This window comes from Chiloscyllium punctatum, chromosome 11 (assembly GCF_047496795.1).
Source record: "Chiloscyllium punctatum isolate Juve2018m chromosome 11, sChiPun1.3, whole genome shotgun sequence".
Taxonomy (NCBI): Eukaryota; Metazoa; Chordata; class Chondrichthyes; order Orectolobiformes; family Hemiscylliidae; genus Chiloscyllium; species Chiloscyllium punctatum.
Genome location: NC_092749.1, coordinates 76,826,452 through 76,851,513, shown reverse-complemented (window position 1 = coordinate 76,851,513; position 25,062 = coordinate 76,826,452). Strand labels below are relative to the sequence as shown.

The 25,062-nt window shown below is 41.2% G+C and overlaps 1 protein-coding gene across 1 annotated transcript in view; it reads left to right on the top strand.

Moving 5' to 3' along the window:
• Nucleotides 1-25,062, top strand: part of fndc1 (fibronectin type III domain containing 1) — a 332,979-nt gene that overhangs the window by 238,430 nt on the left and 69,487 nt on the right. The window contains exons 10-14 of the mRNA XM_072581080.1: nucleotides 5,107-6,969; nucleotides 12,659-12,768; nucleotides 12,894-13,005; nucleotides 16,666-17,103; nucleotides 21,444-21,524. Coding sequence (XP_072437181.1) covers nucleotides 5,107-6,969; nucleotides 12,659-12,768; nucleotides 12,894-13,005; nucleotides 16,666-17,103; nucleotides 21,444-21,524 — 2,604 coding nt within the window. The remainder of the gene's footprint in view (nucleotides 1-5,106; nucleotides 6,970-12,658; nucleotides 12,769-12,893; nucleotides 13,006-16,665; nucleotides 17,104-21,443; nucleotides 21,525-25,062) is intronic.

Here is a 25,062-nt window from a genome sequence, read left to right as displayed (position 1 = left end):
ATATTCTGACCAATAAAGAAAAGCATACCAAACGCCTTCTTCACTACCCTATCTACCTGCGACTCCACTTTCAAGGAGCTATGAACTTGCAATTCAAGGTCTCTTTGTTCAGCAGCATGCCCGAGGACCTTACCGTTAAGTGTATAAGTCCAGCTAAGGTTTGCTTTCCCAAAGTGCAGTACCTCGCATTTATCTGAATTAAACTCCATCTGCCACTTGTCAGCCCATTGGCCCATCTGGTCCAGATCCTGTTGTAATCTGAGGTAACCCTCTTTGCTGTCCACTACACCTCCAATTTTGGTGTCATCTGCAAACTTACTATAGTTCTTATGCTCACATCCAAATCATTTATATAAATGATGAAAAATAGTGGACCCAGCACTGATCCGTGTGGCATTCCACTAGTCATAGACTTCCAGTCTGAAAAACAACCCTCCACCACCACCTTTGGTGGTCTTCTACCTTTGAGCCAGTTCTGTATCCAAATGGCGAGTTCTTCCTGTATTCCATGAGATCTAATCTTGCTCACCAGTCTCCCATGGGGAACCTTGTCGAACTCCTTCCCGAAGTCCATGTAGACCACGTCTATCCCTCTGCCCTCATCAATCCTCTTTGTTACTTCAAAAAGGTCCATCAATTTTGTGAGACAAGATTTCCTAAACACAAAGCCATGTTGACTATCCCTAATCAGTCCTTGCCTTTCCAAATACATATACATCCTGTCCCTCAGAATTCCTTCCAACACCTTGCCCACTACCAATATCAGGCTCACCGGTCTATAGTTCCTTGGCTTGTCCTTACCACCTTTCTTAAACAGTGGAACCCATGTTAGCCAACCTCCAGTCTTCTGTCACCTCACCTGTGACTATCAATGATACAAATATCTCAGCAAGAAGCCCAATAATCATTTCCCTAGCTTCCCACGGAGTTCTAGGGTACACTTGATCAGGTCCTGAGGATTTGTCCACTTTTATGTATTTCAAGATATCCAGCACCACCACCTCTGTAATATGGGCATTTTTCAAAATGCTACCATCTATTTCGCCATGTCCATGTTCTATATCTTCCATGTCCTTTTCTTAGCAAAGACGGATGCAAAATACTCGTTTAGTATCTCCCCCAGCTCCTGTGGCTCCACACAAAGGCCACCTTGCTGATCTTTGAGAGGCCTTATTCTCTCCCTAGTTACCCTTTTGTCCTTAATGTATTTGTAAAAGCTCTTTGGATTCTCCTTAACCCAACTTGCCAAAGCTATCTCATGTCCCTCTTTTGTCCTCCTGATTTCCCTCTTAAGTATATTCCCACTGCCTTTATACTCTTCTTAGGATTCACTCGATCTGTCCTGTCTATACCTGACATAAGCTTGCTTCTTCTTCTCAGCAAAACTTCAATTTCTTCAGTCATCCAGCATTCCCTACATCTTTCACCTAACAGGAATATACTGTCTCTGGACTCTCATTATCGAATTTCTGAAGGCTTCCAATTTTCCAGCCATCCCTTTACCTGCGAATATCTGCTCCCAATCTGCTTTTGAAAGTTCTTGCCTAATACTGTCAAAATTAGTCTTGCTACAATTTAGAACTTCAAATTTTAGATCTTATCTATCCTTCTCCATCACTAACTCAAAACTAATAGAATTATAGACATAGAACATAGAACAATACAGCGCAGAACAGGCCCTTCAGCCCTCGATTTTGCAACGACTTGTGAACTAATCTAAGCCCATGCTTCTACATTATCCCATCATCATCTATGTGCTTATCCAAGGATTGTTTCAATACCCCTAATGTGGTCGTTGGTCCTAAAGTGCTCCCCCATTGACACCTTAGTCACCTGCCCTGCCTTATTTCTCAAGAGTAGGTCGAATTTTGTACCTTCTCTAGTAGATATATCCACGTACTGAATCAGAAAATTTTCTTGTAAACAGTTAACAAATTTTTCTCCATCTAAATCCTTAACACTATGGCAGTGCCAGTCTATGTTTGGAAAGTTAAAATCCCCTACCATAATTCCTCTATTATTCTTACAGATAATTCCTTACAAATTTGTTTCTCAATTTCCTGCTGACTATTAGGTGGTCTATAATACAATGCCCATAAGAGGATTATCCCTTTCTTATTTCTCAGTTCCACCCCAATAACTTCCCTGGATGTATTTCCGGGAATATCCTCCCTCAGTACAGCTGTAATGGTATCCCTTATCAAAAACGCTACTCCCCTTCCTCTCTTGCCTCCCTTTCTATCTTTCCTGTAGCATTTGTATCCTGGAACATTAAGCTGCCAATCCTGTCCGTCCCTGAGCCATGTTTCTGTAATTGCTATGATATCCCAGTCCCATGTTCCTAGCTGTGTCCTGAGTTCATCTACCTTCCCTGTTAGGCCTCTTGCCTTGAAATAAATGCAGTTTAATTTATCAGTCCTACCTTGTTCTGTTTTGTCCCTGCCTACCCTGACTGTTTGACTCGCTTCTTTTCCCAACTGTACCAGTCTCAAGTTGATCTCTTTCCTCACTATCTCCCTGGGTCCCTACCTTACTAGTTTAAATCCTCTTGAGCAGTCCTAGCAAATCTCCCTGCCAGTATATTAGTCCCCTTCCAATTAGGATACAATACGTTCTGCTTGTGCAGGTCACTTCTACCCCAGAATAGATTCCAATTATCCAAAAGTGTGAAACCTTCTCCCATACACCAGCTCCTCAGACATGCATTCTTCTGCTCTATCTTCCTATTCCTACCCTCACTAGCTCATAGCATCAGGAATAATCCAGATATTATAATTCTCGAGAACCTCCTTTTTAAATTCCTGCCTAACTCTCTATATTCTCCCTTCATAATCTCATCCTTTTCTTTTCCTATGTCATTGGTTCCAATGTGGACCTTGTGCTGGGCCCTCTCCCTCGTGAGAACATTCTGTACCCTCTCTGAGACATCCTTGGCCCTGGTAGCAGGGAGGCAACAAACCATTCTGATTTTTCGCTGCTGGCTACAGAAACGTCTGTTTGTACCTCGGACTAGAGAGACCCCTAACACAATTGATCTCTTAGAACCCAACATGCCCCTCATTGCATTAGAGCCAATCTTGTTACCAGAAGCCTGGCTGTTCATGCTACATTGCCCTGAGAATCCATCACCCCCTACATTTTCTAAAACACCATACTTGTTTGAAATGGAGATAGCCACAGAAGATTCCTGCCCTACCTGCCTATCTCTCTTACCTTTCCTGGAGTTAACCCATCTATGTGAGTGCATCTGCAACTTTTCTCCCTTCCTATAACTGCTATCCATCACATCTCCTTTGCTCTTGTAAATTCCTCATTGCCTCTAACTGTCTCTCGAAACATTCCATTCGATCTGATAGGATTCGCAGCCAGCAGCATTTATTGCAGATACAATCCTCATTAACCCATAAACTCTCCTGAAACTCCCATATCGGACAAAAAGAGCATATCACTCTACTTGGGGCCATTTTTGCTTCTTCCAATCTGCAGACTCAGAAAACAGCACTGTCCTATTCCTCTACAAAACACTGCTCCAGGCCAACTTAATACTTATGGCTTATATTTTTAAGTTTAATCAAGAGACATATCTCAATAAAACATATAATCAAAAAAGAACCCACTCTACTTACTACTGCAGATCTACAGCAAGGCCACACTTAAAACTATTCACTTATCTGTTTCTGTGCTGCGACCTCTTCCAAACAGGTTCCTCCAAGATCAGTTGTGAATTTCACTGTTTGTTCATTTTCCTAGATGCACTCCGATATCCAGCGATATGTGAATTCAACAGCAAAGGCAGTAACAGCACAGGTTCACTGTTGTGTCAGTTAGCAAAGTGGATCTCTCTCGCTCGCTCTCTCTCTCGCTCGCTCTCTCTCTCTCTCTCGCTCTCTCTCTCTCTCGCTCTCTCTCTCTCGCTCTCTCTCTCTCCTTCCTCTTCCTCCCTCCCTCTCCCTCCATCCCTCTCTCTGACCTCATCATCTCCTCCTTCTTTTGTTTGTTCTAAGAGTGCTGTTGTTTTAACTTTTTTTTCTCCAAAGTACCAAAACAACGCAACAGCATATAAAGCAATCATTGCTACTCCTGAAATTGCCTCCAACACCTAAAATATCTTAAAAAGGGAGCAGCGTGTTACAGCCAGAAAGTATTTCTTTAGCCTACAAATTTGTATTAATGAAGGGGGCCATTGTGCCCCAAACTTATTCTTCGTATTAAATACGATTCACCTCGTAGACATTCAATTGCTGCTGGCGCCTTACATTCCAACTCTTTCCATTCCCCTCAGCACCCCAAATATGCAATACCTGTTGGGCACTTTTGTTTTTGAATGAGTTGAGCCCTTATTTTGCAGATTTACTTTACTTAGACAGGGTCATGCAGAAGCTCAGAAGCAGCGTGTCCAGTAACACTGCTCAAGGACAGCATTAATCGTAATTCTGGAGCAAGGTACCAGAGCAGATTGACATCAGCAAGGCTTAATTAAGGGAATGCATTGAGGAATAAATTAAGTAGGTGAATTTGATCCATCAGAAGTGATCTAGCTCATTAGTTCCATTGAATACTTGCAATTTATATTTTTGCATGCTCATAAAAGCCAACATTAGTAAAGAAAAGAAAAATAAGTTCTGAGTTGAAAGAAAACAATTCATATCATGGAGGTAAACAATTAAAATTTTAAAAATCTTCCTCAGGATCTGCTGAGAGGTGCAGCTGAAAAACAGATAAAATAATCACAACTCTTATCTTTAACATAAGATATTTTCACTTGCTATTCTCATTTGAGTTTTAAACAAGTCATCATTTTGGAGTAGAAATTTTAATCAGCTACCATGTGCAACATTAGGTGTCATTTTCTGTGCATTACTTGCTGCATGACTTCTGAGTTTCTAGCCTCTTATCTTTGAATGTTTGCTCGGTACTTCCAATTTTAGGAAAATGTAAAGAAAATAATCTCTGATTGGATGATCGAGCACAGCTGTTTAAATTCTGCAAATTTTTAATGTCTTTTTTAATGCTGTTTTTGTTATTTCATGCAAAAGTAGTTTTTGTATTTAGCCTTACCAAATGGTTGTATTTATATTGAATAATTTTCTCTGGTTTTCTTGGTAGGTCGTAATATTGCTGCAACTACTCCTCATAGGATTCATGACAAATCTCAAACTTTGCGAGGATATGAGTCATCTTCAGCCTCCAAATCTTTACGCAAAAAGCCTTCATCACGCTTGCCATCTTTTCCATCTAAACCCATCTCTAGTTTCAGAACCAACACAAGAAAGTCTTCCTTTCTTTTTCCTGCCTCTCGTTCACCATCATTACAGTCACCTGATTCTTTTACAAAAACAAATCAAAGCTTGCATTTGTCTTCTTCATCCTTAATCCCTCCTTCCCCTCCCTCAACACCATCAAAACATACTGCTTCAAGTTTCAGCAGAAATGGCCAATTGTTAACTAAAACAAGATCTACCCCTTCTGGAATCCCATTAAACAGAAACCCAACTCAGCTAAGAAGATCAAATTCCAAAGTAAGTCTTAAAAACCAACTAACTTCTGAGTCATCCCCTGTTCAAACACAAAATGAAATAAAAGAGCCAAGACAGCATCCATCTAAACTACAGCCTTCGTCGGCTTTTCCCTCTGTGAAATCATCAGCTATGTTTTCAGAGGAAGATAAGAATGAGGAAAGTGTAGAAGTGGAGGAAGAAGATGCAGCTAAAGAGGTAAATGTAATGAAAAAGAATCCCATTTTAATAGAGCTGAAACAATCTTACCATGGTTCAACGTTGAATAGACAGACTTTAGTTTCGCAGTCACCAAAGTCATTTTCTGCTCCTGATCCTAGATTGGCACGGCCGTTATCACGCACAACTTCAAATTCACGTTCTTCTCTGACTGCAGCTTCCCTGTCTTGGCCAAATTCTAATGGAAGAAAGGTGGTCAGTGATCATGATAAAAAGCCAGCTTCCATGTCTTCAACACACTCAACTTCACAAAGAAGTCGTGCCACAGGATCAAGTTTTATTAAAACCAGACTTGTATATGAAACGCCAAAAAAAAAATTTTCTTCTGTTTCCCCACAACCTAATCCTCCTCCTGTGTTATCCTCATCTTCAGCATCCTTTGGAAATGATCATAGAACTTCATGGGCAGATCCTGCCTCTCATTCGAGAAATAACAAGCTTATGCCTGGTATTGATACTAAGAAGGTGTCCTCTTCTTACTTTGAAAGAAAACTAACTGGCTCTAACCGTTCTTTGCAGCACATTCCATCTTCATCAGTTCAGAGTTCCTCTACACCTTCAAGAAACTCAGACAAATCTTCACGATTAAATCCCAGTACACATTCTAGACATTCTAATACCATGCTGACATCAAGTGCTGAAAGAAAGCCAGTTTCATCTTCCATTTCCTCTCAGTCGCAACCATTTTCATCAATCCTAACCTCTGCTTCTGGACCTTTGGAGGATTCACATTCATTTTTGCCAACAAATCACCTGTCTACCTTACACTTTGCAAATGCTGGAATATCTGACAGTAAAAGTAAACCATCTTTCTCTTCAGTACCTTTCCAAAATTCTTCCTCTCCAATTTCACAGGGACATACTCATCAAACTGAACTAAGAAATTCTAACTTAAGTCCGAACGGTGCCAAACAAAAACTTGTAGCTAGTCACCCAACAAAACCAGTTACTTCTTTTGTGACTCAGTCTGTCCCCTCTTCATCGGCTCTGTCATCTTCAAGACACTCCAGGAAGCAAGCAACTTCACTTTCTTCAAGCTCCAAGGAAACAGCTAGAAGGCGACCTTTGTTTCCATCTTCACCACAGCTTTCAGCTTCTCATCCCCTGTCATCATCTTCACCTCGACACCGTTTCCCAGGGATAAGGACAAGGTTTCCTTCCAGGTCAAATATCATTGGAGACCTTTTACGTTCAGGAAGGTTTCGGAAATTTGGCAAGTCTCCTCCAGACCAATGTGAGTATGTGCAAAATAAAAATCAGGATATTCTGGAAACACACTACAGGCCTGGCAGCATCTACATGAGGACATAAACAGTACCAGGGAAACTGGTAACCTGTGAGGGAAGAAACAAAAGGGCAAGGTGTGTGATAGGTGGGATTAAGAAATAATTTAAAGGTATGAGGAATGATGGTGCAAGGTGAAGAGTGCAAGTTACAAAGCAAACGTGGACCAGTGTAGATCTAAGTCTTTATAGCTAATAAGGGATGCAAAGAAAATCTAGCAAAGAGATCTGGTGCAAATTGTAGCCTAGCAGAGCAGACCACCTTGTTTTATAACTCCATAACTAAATAACATTTGAACTCCCTTTGGACCCTCAAAGCCATGCTGCTGTCCAGTAAGATCACAGCTGATCTGACTGTAACCTCAAATCCACATTTCTGATGACACTTGATAATCTTTTACTCACTTCTTCAAAATAATCAATCTACCTTTACCTTTGAAAATATTCAAAGATTCTATTTCCACCAACGTTTTCAGGGGGAGAGGACCAAGGCACTCAACCCTGAAAGAAGAAATTTAGCCTAATATTTGTTTTAAATATGTGACCCCCTCATTTTTTAAAATAGTGTTCCCCTAGTTTTAGATTCTCCTGCAAAACAAAATATCCTCTCTGCATCCACCCTCTCAGAACCTCGCTGGATCCTGTATTTCAATCAAGTTACTACTTACTCTTCTAAATTCCAAAAGGTACAGGACTGGTCTGCACAGTATTTCCCTGACATCACTTTATAGCATCTTTATATCCTCTTCACAACTTACTCTCCCACCTATCTTTATGTTAACAGCAAATTTGGCAGCCATACCTTCCGTTCCTTCATCTAAATAATTTTTATAATTGTAAACATCTCAAATTTAAGCTCCAGGTTAAAAACTCCCAATGGTTATCATACAAGCATTCTCCATTTATTGTCTGAAAAAAGGGGAGCTACAGTATCTAAAGTTTTAAACTTGATTTTAGGCCAGAAGCAAGTAAAGTGTCTCACAGGAAGATAAGGTGCTGTTTCTTGGACTTAAGTTAAGCTTCACTGAAATAGTGTTGAAGGTTGAGGTGAGACGTGGGAATAGCTAAAGAATTAAAGATGTAAACAACTGGGAACTCTCAGACTACTAGAGGAGCCCACAAATTAATGATCCAATCTGTGTTTGATTTCTTAGATGTAGGATGAACCATGTCATGAGACAGAATTTTATGTTTTTGTTCCACAGATGCTGCTTGACCAAAGTGTTTCTGGCATTTCCTGTATTTTTTTTAAGAACTCCAACAACCAAAGTATTTTTCTTTAGGAGTTTGAAAGAGTATCTTTATTGGGATTTTTGTCTCCACTCTTTTATTTCTTCTTCAAATTATATAGTTAATCTGTGCGTTAAAAAACTTTTCTGTAAAATTATCAATCAATCAATTGTAATTGAAGGATTTAACAAGAATTTAGCATTTAGCAGATCAGGAAATGACATAAATAGACACAGGAAGGGAAGCTCATAAACTACAAGCAATTATTTAAGCTCAGAAAGTGAAGGTCATTGTTGAAGTGATACAACTAAAAATCATCCCAAGGATGTTAGTTGGTACAAGATCCAGGCTACCCATGCTTGCCATTATGATACCAACAAAGGCAGTCTTGGTACTGAGCTGTATATACCCTGCATGCCCTGAGGTATGAGCAAAAAAGGTTTACATGCAACAGCTATATGGACTATTCCCAAGAATATACTCCAACCCATGAATATTGAGGATTAAAAAATCTGGTTGGAGTGTTTAATGCAGTAGATAGTGGCGAACTATTAGTGGGAAATGTCAAAATCTTAAAAACAGGAACAAAAGTTAATTGCTGGAGAAGCTCAGGCCTGGCAGCATTTGTTGACAGAAAGCAGAGTTAAAGGAAGAGAAGAGAAAGGAGTGAGTGGATAGGTACTAATGAAGTCCAGGGAGACACAATAACAGTTAGGCAGACAAAGGAATGGATGTTAGTATGCCCGGGAAAGAGAAGCTAATCACAAAGTGAAAACAGATTGGTCATGCTGAAAGCAACACATGTCGTGAGAGGGTGTGGGGTGGGTAAAAGACATAGAAAAAGTGGTCAGGTTCTAAAATTATTGGAAGTTAAAGTTTCAGGCACCCCAAGTGGAAAATGAGATGCTGTACCTCCATCTTGTGCTAAGCCTCGTTGGGTCACTACAGCAGATTCAAGACAATAATATTGGCCAGGAAACATGATGGTTTGAAGTAGCAGGCAACAGGAAGCTTGGGATTGTCTTTGTGGACATAACATATTATCTGTCTCCCTGAATTCGTTGTTTCCTTTGTTAAATTCCCTAACCTTTACACATGGCTGTCACCTTAATCTTTGTATCTCACATTATCTTGCTATTTCTATTTTGTCAATTACAGATAATGTAGACATTTCCACAAAGCGGTCACCTAGTAGTTTTCTCGACTCCCGTATGTGGAGGAGAGCATATTCTGAGCAGTGAATACAGTAGACTAGATTAAGTGAACGGACAAATGGGGTGCAGTGGTAGTTTGGCGTACTGGCCTTTACACTGCTGAAGCCATGCGCCAAATTGAAGACACCTCCTCCTACTGCCCTCTCAACCATGACCTCACCTCCCATCACCAAACCATCATCTCCCAGACCACACACGACCTCATTACCTCAGGGGATGTCCTACCCACAGCTTCCAACCTCATAGATCGGGAACCCTGCACTGCTTGGTTCTGCCTCCTAGCCAAGATCCACAAGCCTGACTACCCCGGCTCGCCTATCGTCTTAGCCTGCTCCTGCTCCACCAAATTCATCTCCACCTACCTCAATACTGTCCTATCCCCACCCCCAATCCAGGAACTCCCCACGTACATTCAGGACACCACCCACACCCTCCACCTCCTCCAAGACTTATGTTTCCCTGGCCTCCATTGCCTCATCTTCACCATGGACATCCAATCCCTCTACACCTCCATCCGCCTTGACCAGGGCCTCCCAGCCCTCTGTTTCTTCTTCTCCCGATGTCCCCACCAGTACCCTTCCACTACACTCTTATTCGTTTGGCTGAACTGACCCTCACTCTCAACAATTTCTCCTTCAAATCCTCCCGCTTCCTCCAGACATAAGTGGTAGCCATGGCATCCGCATGGGCCCCAGCAATGTCTGTCATTTTGTTGGTGACGTGGAACAGTCCATCTTCCGCAGCTACACCAGCACCACTTCCCACCTTTCCTCTGGTACATTGATAACTGCATTGGTGCCACCTCGTGCTCCCATGAGCAAGTTGAACAGTTCATCGACTTCACCAACATATTCTACCCCAGCCTTAAGTTCATTTGGACCATCTCCGACACCTCCCTCCCCTTCCTGGACCTCTCCATCTCCATTGACGGTGAATGACTCAACAGTGACATTTTCCACAAACCCGCCGACTCCCACAGCTACCTGGATTACACCTCCTCCCACCCTGTCCTATGCAAAAATACTATCCCTTATTCCAAATTCCTTTGTCTCTGCTGCATCTGTTCCCAGGGGGAGGATCAGTTCCATGACAGAACACACCAGATGGCCTTCTTCTTTAAAGACTGCAATTTCCCTTCCCACATGGTTGATGATGCCCTCCAACGCATCTCAGCCACTTCCCACACCTCTACCCTCAAGCCCCACCCCTCCAACCGCAACAAGAACAGAACTCCCCGGTCCTCACCTTCCACCCCACCACATCACATCATCCTCCGCCATTTTCACCACCTACAAACGGACCCTATCACCAGAGATATATTTCCCTCCCCACCCCTATCTGCTTTCCATAAAGACCATTCCCTCCACGACTCCCTTATCAGGTCCACGCCCTCCAACAACCCACCCTCCCCTCCAGACACCTTCCCCTGCCACCACAGGAATTACAAAACCTAAGCCTACACCTCCTCCCTCACTTCCATCCAAGGCCCCAAAGCAGCCTTCCACATCCATCAAAGTTTTATCTGCACTTCCACACATGTAATTTACTGTCACCTGTTGCTCCTGATGCGGTCTCCTCTACACTGGGGAGACTGGACGCCTTGTCGCAGAGCGCTTCAGAGAACATCTCCGTGACACCCGCACCAACCAACTCCACCGCCCCGTGGCTGAATATTTCAACTCCCCCTCCTACTCTGCCAAGGACATGCAGGTTCTGGGTTTCCTCCATTGACACTTCTTAACCACCCAACGCATGGAGGAAGAACGCCTCATCTTGCACTTCGGGACCCTCCAACCCCATGGCATCAGTGTGGATTTTACAAGTTTCCTCATTTCCTCTCCCCCACCTTATCCCAGATCCAGCCCTCCAACTCAGTACTGTCCTCATGACCCGTCCCATCTGTCCATCTTCCTTCCCACCTATCTGCACCACCCACCCCTACAATCGATCACCTTTACCCCCACCTCCATCCACCTATTGCACTCTCAGCTACCTTTCCCCAGCCCCACCTCCTCCCTCCCATTTATCTCTCCACCCCCTAGGGTCTCAGCCTTATTCCTGATGAAAGGCTTTTGTCCGAAACATTTCCTGCTCCTCGGATGCTGCCTGGCCTACTGTACTTTTCCAGTACTACACTCTTGACTTTAATGTCCAACATCTGCAGTCCTCACTTTCGCCTGGATTAAATGAAGTGCAGGTAAATCACTTCACTTGGCAGGTGGGTCTGGAACTTTGGATAGTTAGCTGGGAGGAGGTAAACAGGCAATCGTTGCATCTTCTGCAACTGGGAATTGCAGTGGGGATATGGAGAATGATTGAGAGTAAAGGGGGAGTGGACCTGAATTTTCCAGAGAGAATGGTCCCTGCAAAGTGCTGACAAAGGAAGAGAGGAGAGTATTTATCCAGCATCCTGCTGGAAGTGGGTAAAATGGTGGTTTATGATCTTTTGGATGTGGATGCTAGTGGGGTTGAAAGTGAGAAATAGGGGAACCTTTCACTGTTGTGGGAAGGAAGAGAGGGGATGAGGTTAGAAATGCAGGAAATGGGTCAGATGTGTCTGAGGCTGCTCTAAACCGCAGTGGTGGGAAATCCTCAATTGTGGAGAAAGGTAGACATTTTCAAGGCCCCCATTTGAAAAGTGACTTTACCAGAACAGATGCAAAGGAGGTGGAAAAATTGGCGAATTATTTTATCTTCTATAGAGTTTGGTTGATCAGGGGTAATATCTGATAGATTTTCATGCTAAAGGTAGTCTTAATCCAAAATAGACAAGTTGTGGATTTCAAAACTGAGATTGATGATGTTTTCTTGGGCGAATGAATTGAGGATTAGAGAACCAAATATTGTAGATGGAGTAACGTTACAGATCAATCATGACCCAATTAGGTGTTTCAAAGAACTGAAAGGCCCAATACTCTTCCTATGTTTCTATTTTTATGCACAGAACTACCTCAGAAACTGAATTGTCACCACAATTCAAGTAAAGCTGGGAATGGTGGACATTTTCAAACACTACCTGCTATATTCTCAAAACATGTAAAATTAGGTTCAGTTAAATAAACAAGATGTATTTTACATTTTATACAAGATTTAAAATAATTCAATTAACTATTGAGAAACTTTAAACAAGGTCTAAATACAGATTTTAAGTGGATATCACTCATTTACAGATTGAAATATTGTGTCAATATTGCAGGGAAGACTGGGAGACCAAATTTAACAGGGAGCAAGGTTTCTCCCAGCAGAGATAGTAAGGAAAAGGCAACTGGGCGTAGGGTCATCACTGGACCTCAAGACACTAAATGGGTAAAGTATTCCTTGTACAACTGGATTATGAAAATATCAAATGCAATGTCAAAATCAAATCATTTTAATCTGCTCATTGGATGAGGGTTGCTACTGTGACTTACGAGCTTCTATCTTCAAAAAAGATTGTAGATTTTGATCGAGGAGTATTGATGAACCCTGAAGGACAAATCCTCCAGGATACAGATGGAAAACCCCTCCCAATACAACTGGGAGCAGATGGACATACAATATTAGGTTTGTACGATTCCAGTCAAATCTTTCAAGATACATTTGGTTGCATAAAGAAAAGTAATACTTCATCAACATTGGATACTGAATAGATTTCTTTACATGACACTCAAAATAAAATGGTTGCCTATGAATTTTCCTGTGCAATTAAAGTATTTGATATTTCTATATTGTCAATTGTTTATTATACACTGTTCTGGTTACAATATGATACTTAGCATTGGGAATGTGACTCGTAAGCCAGAGACGAGGATTAATCTTTCTGAGACATAAATTTAGATCCTGCTACAGCAGCTAGGGAAATTTAAGTTGAATTAATTAATTGAATTAATTAAATAAAACTAAGAATAAAATTTAGTTTCAATGATGGCAACCATAAAGTTACTGATTTCACATTAAAAACCTGCTTCATTAACAACCTTCGGGGAAATAACCTTCACAGAGAGTTGAGAGAGCATGGAATCGTTGCCAGCAGCAGTTGTGGAAGTGAGGTCATTGGGGATATTTAAGAGACTACTGGACATGCATATGGTCACAGTAATTTGAGGGGGCATACATTAGGTTTACCTTACATGAGGATCAATGGTCGGCACAACATCGTGGGCTGAAGGGCCTGTTCTTTGCTGTACTGTTCTATGTTCTGTGTTCTAAATCAGCTAGTCTATATGTGGCTCTTGATCTACAGCAATGTGGTTAGCTCTTAACTACCCTCTGAAATGATCAATCAAGCCATTCCGTTGTATCAAACCTGTACAAGAAATTGGAAAACTATTCTGCATCAGATTCGGCATTGGATTTGAAATATAAGTAAGCAAAGTAGTGTAAGGGAAGTAGAGTAAAGTTAGCAGAATGGAAGTAAGTTTCAGACTATGAAAGATTTAAGTTTAAGATATGACAGCACAAGCCATTCAAGTGGAATGTGTGGCCTGTAATATGTAGGAAGTCAGGGATCGTACCAGAGTCACCAATGACTGTATGTGCAGGAAATGCATTGCACTGCAGAAACTTGAGCTCCAAGTTTTGGAGCTTGAATGACGACTAGTGGTTTTGTGGCACATCTGCATGGCTGAGAGTTACATGGCTGCCAAAAGTGGTTGCAGTGCAGTTTAAGAGCCTGGAGGGAGGAATGGAATCAGTGACTGCCAGGCAGTTCAATCCAGTTGACAAATCAGTTTTCCATTCTGGAAATTGATAAGGGTGCAGATTCTTCAGGTGAGTGCACTCGGGGCCAGATTTGTGGCATCACAAGTAGGTCAGCTGTACAGGAGGTGAGGAAAAAGATAGATAGAAGGAGCAAAAGTGATAGGGGATTTACTAGTTTGGGGAACAATCAGACATTTCTGCGACTGTCAAGGTGGCTCCTGGATGGAATGTTGCCTCTCTGGTGCCAGGGTCCAGAATATCTCAGGGCAGCTGCAGGACATTCAGTTGGGAGAGGTTGAATGGCCTGAGGTTGTGGTATCAATGATTTCAGGAAGAAGGGGATATAATGCTGTAATCAGAATTAAGTGCTTAGTAGAAAACTAGTAACCTTCAATGTAGTAATATCTGGATTACTCCTAGTACTATATGCAAGGAAACGCTGAAAAAGGCAGATGATTGCGTGGCTGAAAAGATTATGTAACTGGCATTGATATAGACAATAGCAAGTTAATAGGTGAAGTCAGAGTTAGCAAGAAAAATATGAAGTCTAAATCAAAGTTACTGTGCATGTATGTGAATGCTTGGGAGTATAACTAAGATTGAGAGTTGCAGGTGCAGATTGTCATGTGGAAATAGAATGATGTGGCTCAAACAAAGACCTGGTTCAAGGAACACTGGGTGTTAAATATTCATCAGGTGTAAGCCATTTAGCTTCTCAAGCCTATTCCACCATTTAATAAGATTATAACTTAGTTCTCTTTCCTGACTGCCTCACGTAACCTTTGATTCCTTTCTTCAACAAAATTGTATCAACTCGACTCTGAACATATTCAAAGATGCAGCTTCTTCTGATCTCTGTAGAACAAAATCCACAGACTAACAGCCCCAGAGAAACATTTCTCCGCACCTCAATTTTAATTGGGAGATGCCTAAGTTTTGTTCTGCCCCTAATTCCAGACAACCTTACAAGGGAAAACAGGATCAGGATCTTCTATGTTTCAAATAAGACTCATTTCATTTTCTTAAATTTCAATGCAGACAGGCCCTTGGTGTTTAGCCGTCTTTGAGTATGTCCTGTCTGCTGAAAGCATAGCCAATCCATCCACCAATTACTGCATCATCAGACCACTGTCAGTCAGTGTGATGGAAGGTGTCATCAAACATTACCAATTAGCACTAGCTCAAAACAAAACTGCTTGCTGTTGCTGAATTTGGTTTTGCCAATATCATAGACTTACTCTATGCCTCAATAGTGTCTTGACTTGAATAGTGTGGTGCTGGAAAAGCGCAGTAGGTCAGGCAGCATCCGAGAAGCAGGAGAATCAACGTTTCGGGCATAAGCCCTTCTTCAGGAATGCCCAAAACTCTGGTCTCCAGCATCTGCAGTCCTCACTTCCTCAATAGTGTCTTGGTCAACATGATTAAAAAAACTGAATTCCACAGTTGAGGTGAAAATGATTATCTTGGACTTTAAGATAACATTTGACTGAGTGTGGCATCAAGAAACCTGAATAAAATTCAATCAATGGGAATTGATTCAGGTGGGGGAATGGGTAGAGAATCTCCATTGGATGGAATCATACCTAGCACAATAGAAATTGGTTTACTTCCAATAACTACAACCATCTCAGGCCAAGGTCATCTCTGCAGGAGTGCCTCACATTAATGTCCTAAACTTAACTACTTCATCAATAACATTTGTTCCAAAGTAAGGTGAGAAGTAAGGACATACACCGATGATTAGCTATTGTTCAGTATCATTTGCAAATCTTCAGATGATGAAGCACCCTCTGTCCTCATGCAGCAAATCCTGAATAATGTTCAGGATTGGAACGATAGTAGCAAGTAACACTCAAAAGAAACTCATACAAATGCTAGGTAAAAGTTATCTCCAATTTATGAAAATCTAACCATCTCTCACATGAAGTCTAGCAATGCCATAATCCATTATCAACATCCTAGGGGTAAGAATTGAACAGAAATTTAACTGCATCAGTCATATAAATATTGTGGCTTCAAGGGCAGATCAGTAGTTGGGTAGATCTTTTTTAATCAACCTGGTCAGATATCTTACAACACAATCGCAAGATAGGATTTAACTCTGAGCCTCCTGCCTCAGGGTAGTGGATACTACCACTGCACAACAGCCTTATCCAGTACTTGAGTAGATATTATTAATTGACCTTTCAGAAATGTGATTATGTACCTCTGGAGCAGGTGGGTCATGAATCCTGCCCTCTTAGCTCTTGATAGGAAAACTACCACTGCACAAAAGAGCCCCCATTCAGTGTTTAGGTAGTTATTTTCATCAACCTGTGTAGACATGTGATGACACTTGGGAGCAGGTGTGACTTGAGCCCAGGTCTCCTGGCTCAGAGGTCGAAACACTGCCACCGTAGCCCTTCAGTATTTTGGTAGATATTTTCAATCAGCCTGTGCAGGAGCTACTCGAGGAAAAATGAGAAAAAAGGATTTTAAGACTTTGCTCTAAACTGACTAACATTTTTCTGTCCAATTTTAAAGATAAAAAAGGAACTCCAATTCTGAGTCCTGATGGTTTACCTTTGTTTGGACATGGACGAGACAGTAAGCCTTTAGTTGACCCAAAAGGCAAGCCAGTTTTGTCAGTCGGGGGAAAGCCCGTCATTGGATTGATCCATCACTTTAAAACGACAGTTGCGCCTACAACCACAACAATCAAAACCACGGCTGCAACAACCACAACTACCACACCGGAGCCAACTACTACACCGGAGCCAACTACTACACCGGAGCCAACTACTACACCGGAGCCAACTACCACACCGGAGCCAACTACTACACCAAAGCCAACTACAACAAAACTAACAACTAAACCTACTACTGTAATTCCGACATATCCCACAGCCAGTTATCTAAGCTTGAATGAAGCTGGTTACCCTGTTCTAGGTTCTGCTGATACTGTTGACAGCTTGACTACAGGTAAGAACCACTGGGCATTTCATTAACCATTATAAATGCGATTTTCCAAATTAAGAGCATTTGACAAATTGCTATTTCAGTAAACTTTATGATATTTGTCTCTGATTTGTCTTGACAATGTACATACGTGCCCATGATTCAGTATTGTGTAGAATTCACAAATTCTGTATGCCGCGTTGGAATCAGTACTTAACTACAAAGATCACATAAGAAGGTATGGGGCAGATTATATCATGCCCAGCTCACAGCTGTGATATGGATTTTAATAATATGGTGACAGTCAGGGGTAGGGTACCATTTTAGCAGTCAATTGCACTCTACAAACTGTTGGTTATTAAATGTTGGTACTTTAACTTGACTTTGGAATCTGTGATCAAAGACATAACTATGTTGTCTTCAACCAGGATATCACTGTATTTCAGGTGAAGCTTAGAAAGAGCTAATTTGTTTTGTTCTTCTGGCTGCAAACCAAATCTTAACTTAAAGGTAATACAGAGATTAATGAGAACACTAAAATTCTGAATTGAACCAACCGAACAGTCAGGTTGACAGTTACAAATGAAAAGACCTAAAAACCATGTGATCAACAGCAACAACAAAGTTATCCACCAGGTTATAAACCTTTTGACTGTCTTTCACCAGTAGGATTCCAGTGAAGTGGTGGTTTGGGGACACTCATAAAGTTAATCATTGCTACAATCATCCTGTACCCTGCCCACACCAAAGCAGAAATGGCTGTCACAGTTTTATGTGGAACAGAGAAAGTCTCTTGCATCCCAGGTGCCTTTGTCTCAATTAGTTACCTAAAATGGCTGCTCTGAATTAGTGGTGCTGGAAGAGCACAGCAGTTCAGGCAGCATCCAAGTAGCATCGAAATCGACGTTTCGGGCAAAAGCCCTTCATCAGGAATAAAGGCAGTGAGCCTGAAGCGTGGAGAGATAAGCTAGAGGAGGATGGGGGTGGCTGCTGCCTGTCCAGCCTCACTTTTTCTGTTTCTCCCAAGCTTCCCATTTTTCTTGCCCTTACTCCACCATTAAAAGTGTACAGGTGCTCTCTTCCCATTCATGCTCTCTTCAGCCCTGCCCTATCCGAGCCCTTTGTGCTGGATTCTGAAATGTTGAAGAGTCACAATCAACTGTCTTGGAGCATTAACTAGATGTGGGGATGTGAGAAACCCATAGAAATTCTATTATGTCTCACCTCATTCAGAATCCTAAAACAAACGGCTAACATTGCAATCCAAAGACTGGTGTGTTAGTGCATATTCTGCAATGGAAATGCAAAATCTGCCATTTTGGTAAAGACAACTCCTAGAATCCTAGAATCACTGAACCAACAGCTGGGAACAAAAGCCAGAAGTTCCCTTTCGCCCTTTGATATTCACTAGACGTCTCTACAAATCCCTCTCTTCACTTTCCTATTGGCCATCCCAACTCTCCTGATGAGCCCTCCTACCCCATTCTCCACACCCTCCCAGCTCCCCTTTCCTCTCACAATCTGTCTCTCCCACCCACAGGCACCCTGTTCTCTCTCCTACCCACACCCACTGTATCTACTTTTGCCCCTTCACCTAGTAAGTCTATTTCTCCATCAACTGGTTTCTGTCTCTATTCATAATCACCATTCTCTCTGGCTCTCCACCACTCCCTCAATCCCTCTCTTCCTATTTCTCTGTTTTGTGGTTCAGGCTCAAAGGGCCAAATGACCTATTCCTGCACCTATTTTCTGTGTTTCTAATTCTATGTTTTCCTCCTCTCCCATCAACATAACCCACAAAGGCTTGCTTGTGTTCTCTCTGTCTCTCTCTGTCTCTCTGTCTGTCTCTTCTGAGGATTTCATTCGCTCTCTGCATTTCTCTCACTACAGCACAGTCTATTTTCCTGTATCTTTTATCCAAACTTCTATTTCCTCTCTTTATTACCTTTCTCTGCGTATATCGTCTCTATTTCTTAACCCCAAGTCTTACTCTTTTGATCATACCCAACCCCCCAATTCCCCTGCATGCTCTCAGTCTTCCAATCTCTCATTCCCTCGCTACCATACATTTTCCTCTTTCACCCTCTTTTTTTTTAAATCTTCTCTCTCCCTCACTCACAATCCTTCTCTCTCTATCTCCAATTCTTACTGTATCTACCTAAGTCTCTATCTTACTCTGTATTTCTCTCTCTTTAGTACGATTGCTTCCCACCTTCTCCCTCTCACATTTCTCCCTCGCCCTCTTTCCCTCCCTCTCTCGCTCCCTCTCTCCCTCCCTGGCTTCATCCCATGCTCCCCCTTTCCCCATTCCCCTCAGCATCCCTCCTGCTCTCCCACCCTCCCTCCCTACTCTCACTCCCCCCCCCACTCTCACTCCCCCCCCCCCTCCCCTGTCTCTCTCTATCTTTCTCTCCCACATTTCCTGTCTCTCTCTCTCTCTTATCTCTCTCTCCTCTAACTCCCTTCTCTATCCTGCTGCTCCGCCAAACTGTCCCAGTCCATCACTTCCTACCAGGTCATCGCTTCCTTGCAATCTGCCGTGGTCTCCCAGTCCTTAGCTCCCTCCATCTGTGTCATGCTATCCTGGTCTGTTGCTCCCTTCATTCCTGTCATGCTCTCCCGATTTGTCCCTCACTCTAAACTATTTCCTCTTTCACACTGACTCTCAGTGAGAAAAATTGATGATACAGTGGTCATGATGCACTTAATTCCCTCAAACCAGATCCAGCTACATCACCTCCATAGGTGCTTACTAAGGCTATTCTCCTGAACATAATTAAGAAATACATCTCCATTTCATCATCTTATGTTATTGTTACAATACTAGAATAATTGAAGATAATTGACAGAAAATGCTTTGTGCAACATTTTAATAATTCAATCAGTAAAACCTATATTGTTAAAATGTGTAAGTACATTTTATTCTGCTTAGATGCATTGTTGAAATGTTGAACTTAAGTCTCCATTTTTCCATAGTAGCAAAGCTTTCCTAACGAGGAGAAAAATGTGCTTTAGTAACACTGTGCTAAAGGCTGATGTACTAAATTAACCCAGCATACTATACAATAATTAGGAAAAATAATATACTGTATTCAGCAATTTTAGTTGTAGATTGTACCTTTTCAATGCAGACTATTTAAACAAAATGCCCTCTTGGCAATATTGGAATTGATCATAACACATTGCAATTAGAAATACTTCAACAACAAAACATTTAACAGTGTGTTCCTTCGTGTTCTTGAAAGTAAGGTGTTGGAACATAACATGCAGCATCTCCTTAATTGAAAGGATGTTTTAAAATTAATTTGGTTCTCATAAATTCAGTGTTTCCAATGCTGAGTAATCTTCACACATTCGAGCATCAGTCCAGGAAATAGTTGCTCTGATTCCTTCTCCAATTAAATTAATCAATGGCAAATCCAGAGCTACAGATTGCACTTCATGACCACCACACTCAATGAATGCCACTTTCTCTGATAATATGTCACAGAAAAAAAAATTAAATTAATAGTATTTTTAAAATTTTGGTTACAAATTAGTTTTCAAATGGTGTGAAAGCAGCATATTATTTCTGCTCAAAAACTCTTTCAATCATTAAAATTAAGTAACTATATGAATTGTGATTGTTTCCTTATCTGTCTGCAGTGGTAATTAATTGGGAGAGAGTTGAACTTAGATGGGGAAATTGATAGATGCATTAGATTCATAAGAGCCACTGACAATCAACAAAATTTGAATTTCCTTTTAAGATTGAATAAGCACACATAGATGTATTATATATATATATATACTATGGAAACCACAAATGCATAAAGCTAGATTCAAAACAGAAAGTGCTGTCAATATTGGATCAGTTGAGATCAATAAAGAAACAGTTAATGATATAGTGTTGATGAAGGGTCTTCATCCAGAAAGACTACCCAAGGATTTACATTTCCAGCATTTGGCTTTTATTTGAATAAGGATGTAACCTTTCTAAGTGATAAGTACTTTCTCACAGAAGAATTTTACAAGAATTTTCATTATCTTTTCCAAAAAAGATTTGTTTTCATGTAGATGACCTAGTAAATGAATCAAGTTTTCTTTGTGTATTTCGTTGAATTTAGCTTCACATTAAACTTACAAAGTGACCTAAATCTAAATTCTGACAGCATCTAAATGAAAATCTATTTCCATTATTAAGGTATTTAGCTACTTGTGATTAGTTAATATCCAAAGGAATTGCATTAAAACATTGTACAGCAGTGATAATAATTATCAAGCAGCCTATCATCAGTAGGAAGTGATATTTTACATTGATTTACAGAAATTCAAATTCTCAATTGCATATCATTTTCAGTTTATACAATTTTGCTTTTCAATAGAAGAGGCTTCTGGGATGGACTGGGATCTGCTAACCATTCCTGCAGAAGGTGATTCATTGGATTCTTTAGACATTAAAGAAGGTACTGTCTGGTTGTGGTTGCTTCTCTTTCTGCTCTGCATTGTTTTATATTCTGTACACTCTCTTATAAATGTCTATGAGGTATAGAAACAAAACCACAGAACCATAGGAATGATGGAGCACAGAAGAGGGTCAATTGCCCATCTTGTCCAGGCTGACCCAAAGCCACCTCAGTGTCTTTTCTAATCCCATCTTCCTGCATATAGCCCATCGCCCTGCATCTTACCAGCACTTAAGGTGCAGATCCAGGTACTTGTATGAAAAGTTTAAGGTATCAAGGGAAACAGAGTTCTCCTGTCTACTCTATCTCTACCCCTCACAATTTTATATGCCTCAATCATGTCACTCCGCAGCTTTCTCTGTTCCAAGGAAAACTATCCCAGTCTAATTACTCCTCATAACCACAATTCTCAAGCTTCGGCAATATTCTGGTAAGTCATCTTTGCAATCCCTCCATTGCAATTAAGCCCACACTTTCAATATTCCAGTTGTGGCCTCACCAGTGTCTTATATAGTTTCATAATTATATCCCTATTTTTGTATTCTATACCTCTGCCAAATGCAGGAGAGCATTCCATGTCTTCTTTACAAGCTTATCTCCCTATACTGCTACCCTTAGAGATTGTATACTTGCATGCCAAGATCTGTCATTTCATCTATCGCTCACAGTTTTTTTTTGTATGTTCCTTTTAATAGTTTGACCTTTCTAAAAGCATTAACTCGTACTTATCAAAGTTGAACTACATCTACTTTCCTGCCTGACCATTACACTTTGTTTTCTAATACTAAATCAACTTTGAATCAAAATCAACACATTACCTTGTTTCCCCTGGGCTTTTACATTTTCGATCAGTCGTTGGCATTCCCTTTACCTACCAGCCTTTCCTTTCACCCTATTAGGAATATACTTTCTCTGGATTCTCGTTGTCTCATTTCTGAAGGCTTCCCATTTCCCAGCCATCCCTTTACCTGCAAATATTTGCCCCTGAAAGTTCTTGCCTAATACAGTTGAAATTGACCTTTCTCCAATTTAGAACTTCAACTCTTAGATCTGGTCTATCCTTTTCCATTGCTATTTTAAATCTAATAGAATTAAAATATGGTTCTGTTGTTTCTAAAGCTTACAAAGGGAATGCCAAACAATTCTAGGCCAGTAGATTTACTTGAGTGATGGGCAAATTGTTAGAATTAACACTGAAAGTTCAAATAAGGTGTTTCTTAGAAAGGTATGGATTAGTCAGGGAGGTCAGCAAGCTTTGTTAAGCAAAGGTCTTGTTTCACAAATTTGGTTAAATTCTTTGAGGAAGTAACAAGAAGGATCGATAAGGGTCATGCAGTAGATGTAGACATAGATTTTAGTAAGGTATTTGACAAGGTCCCATATGGCAGATTGATCGAAAATATAAATATAAATATAAAAGCCCAGGGGAAACAAGGTAATGTGTTGATTTTGATTCAAAGTTGATTTAGTATTAGAAAACAAAGTGTAATGGTCAGGCAGGAAAGTAGATGTAGTTCAACTTTGATAAGTATGAGTTAATGCTTTTAGAAAGGTCAAACTATTAAAAGGAACATACAAAAAAATACTGAGAGCAATAGATGAAATGACAGATCTTGGCATGCAAGTATACAATCTCTAAGGGTAGCAGTATAGGGGATGACTAAAGAAATTGAGGGTTTGGTTAAGAAAAAGAAAGAAACATTTGTAAAGTATAGACAGGGTAGATCAAGTGAATCCTTAGAAGAGTATAAAGGCAGTAGGAGTATACTTAAGAGGGAAATAAGGAGGGCAAAAAGGGGACATAGCTTTGGCAAATAAAATTAAGGAGAATCCAAAGGGTTTTTACAAACACAGTAAGGACAAAAGGGTAACCAGGGAGAGAATAGGGCCCCTCAAAGATCAGCAAGGCGGCCTTTGTGTGAAGCCGCAGAAAATGGGGGAGATACTATACGAATATTTTGCATCAGAATGTACTGTGGGAAAGGACATGGAAGATATAGAATGTAGGGAAATAAATGGTGACATCTTGAAAAATGTTCATATTACAGAGTAGGAAGTGCTGGATGTCTTGAAACGTATAAAGGTGGTTAAATCCCCAGGACCTGATCAGGTGTACCCTAGAACTCTGTGGAAGCTATGGAAATGATTGCTGGGTCTCCTGCTGAGAAATTTGTATTATCAATAGTCACAGATGAGGTGCCGGAAGACTGGAGGTTGGCTAACATGGTGCCACTGTTTAAGAAGGGAGGTAAGGACAAGCCAGGGAACTATAGACCAGTGAGCCTGACATCGGTGGTGGGCAAGTTGTTGGAGAGAATCCTGACAGACAGAATGTACATGCTGCTCCTTGGATGCTGCCTGAACTGCTGTGCTCTTCCAGCACCACTAATCCAGAATCTGGTTTCCAGCATCTGCAGTCATTGTTTTTACCACGTATTTAGAAAGACAAGGACTGATTAGGGATAGTCAACATGGCTTTGTGCGTGGGAAATCATGTCTCACAAACTTGATTAAGTTTTTTGACGAAGTAACAAAGTGGATTGATGAGGGCAGAGCAGTAGATGTGATCTATATGGACTTCGGTAAGGCGTTCGACAAGGTAGATACAGAATTGTCTCAATGGTAGAAAACAGAGGGTGGTGGTGGCCTGTGACCAGTGGAGTGCCACAATGATCGGTGCTGGGTCCTCTACTTTTCGTCATTTATATAAATGATTTGGTTGCGACCATAAGAGCTATAGTTAGTAAGTTTGCGGATGACACCAAAACTGGAGGTATAGTCGACAGTGAAGGATCTTGATCAGATGGGCAGATGGGCTGAGAAGTGGCAGATGGAGTTTAATTCAGATGAATGCGAGGTGCTGCATTTTGGGAAAGCAAATCTTAGCAGAACTTATACACTTAATGGTAAGGTCCTAGGGAGTGTTGCTGAACAGAGAGATCTTGGAGTGCAGGTTCATAGCTCCTTGAAAGTGGAGTCACAGGTAGATAGGATAGTGAAGAAGGCATTGATATGCTTTCCTTTATTGGTCAGAGTATTGAGTACAGGAGTTGGGAGGTCATGTTGCGGTTGTACAGGACATTGGTTAGGCCACTGTTGGAATATTGTGTGCAATTCTAGTCTCCTGCCTATCGGAAAGATGCTGTGAAACTTGAAAGGGTTCAGAAAAGAGTTACAAGGATGTTGCCAGGGTTGAAGGATTTGACCTATAGGGAGAGGCTGAACAGGCTGGAGCTGTTTTCCCTGGAGTGTTGGAAGCTGAGGGGTGACCTTGTAGAGTTTTACAAAATTATGAGGGGCATGGATAGGATAAATAGGTAAAGTATTTTCCCTGGGGTTGGAGAGTCCAGAACTAGAGGGCATAGGTTTAGGGTGAGAGGGGAATGATATAAAGGTGACCTAAGGGGCAACTTTTTCACGCAGAGGGGGGGTACGTGTATTTAATGAGCTGCCAGAGGAAGTGGTGGAGGCTGGTACAATTACAACATTTAGGAGGCATTTGGATAGGTATATGAATAGGAAGGGTTTGGAGGGATAT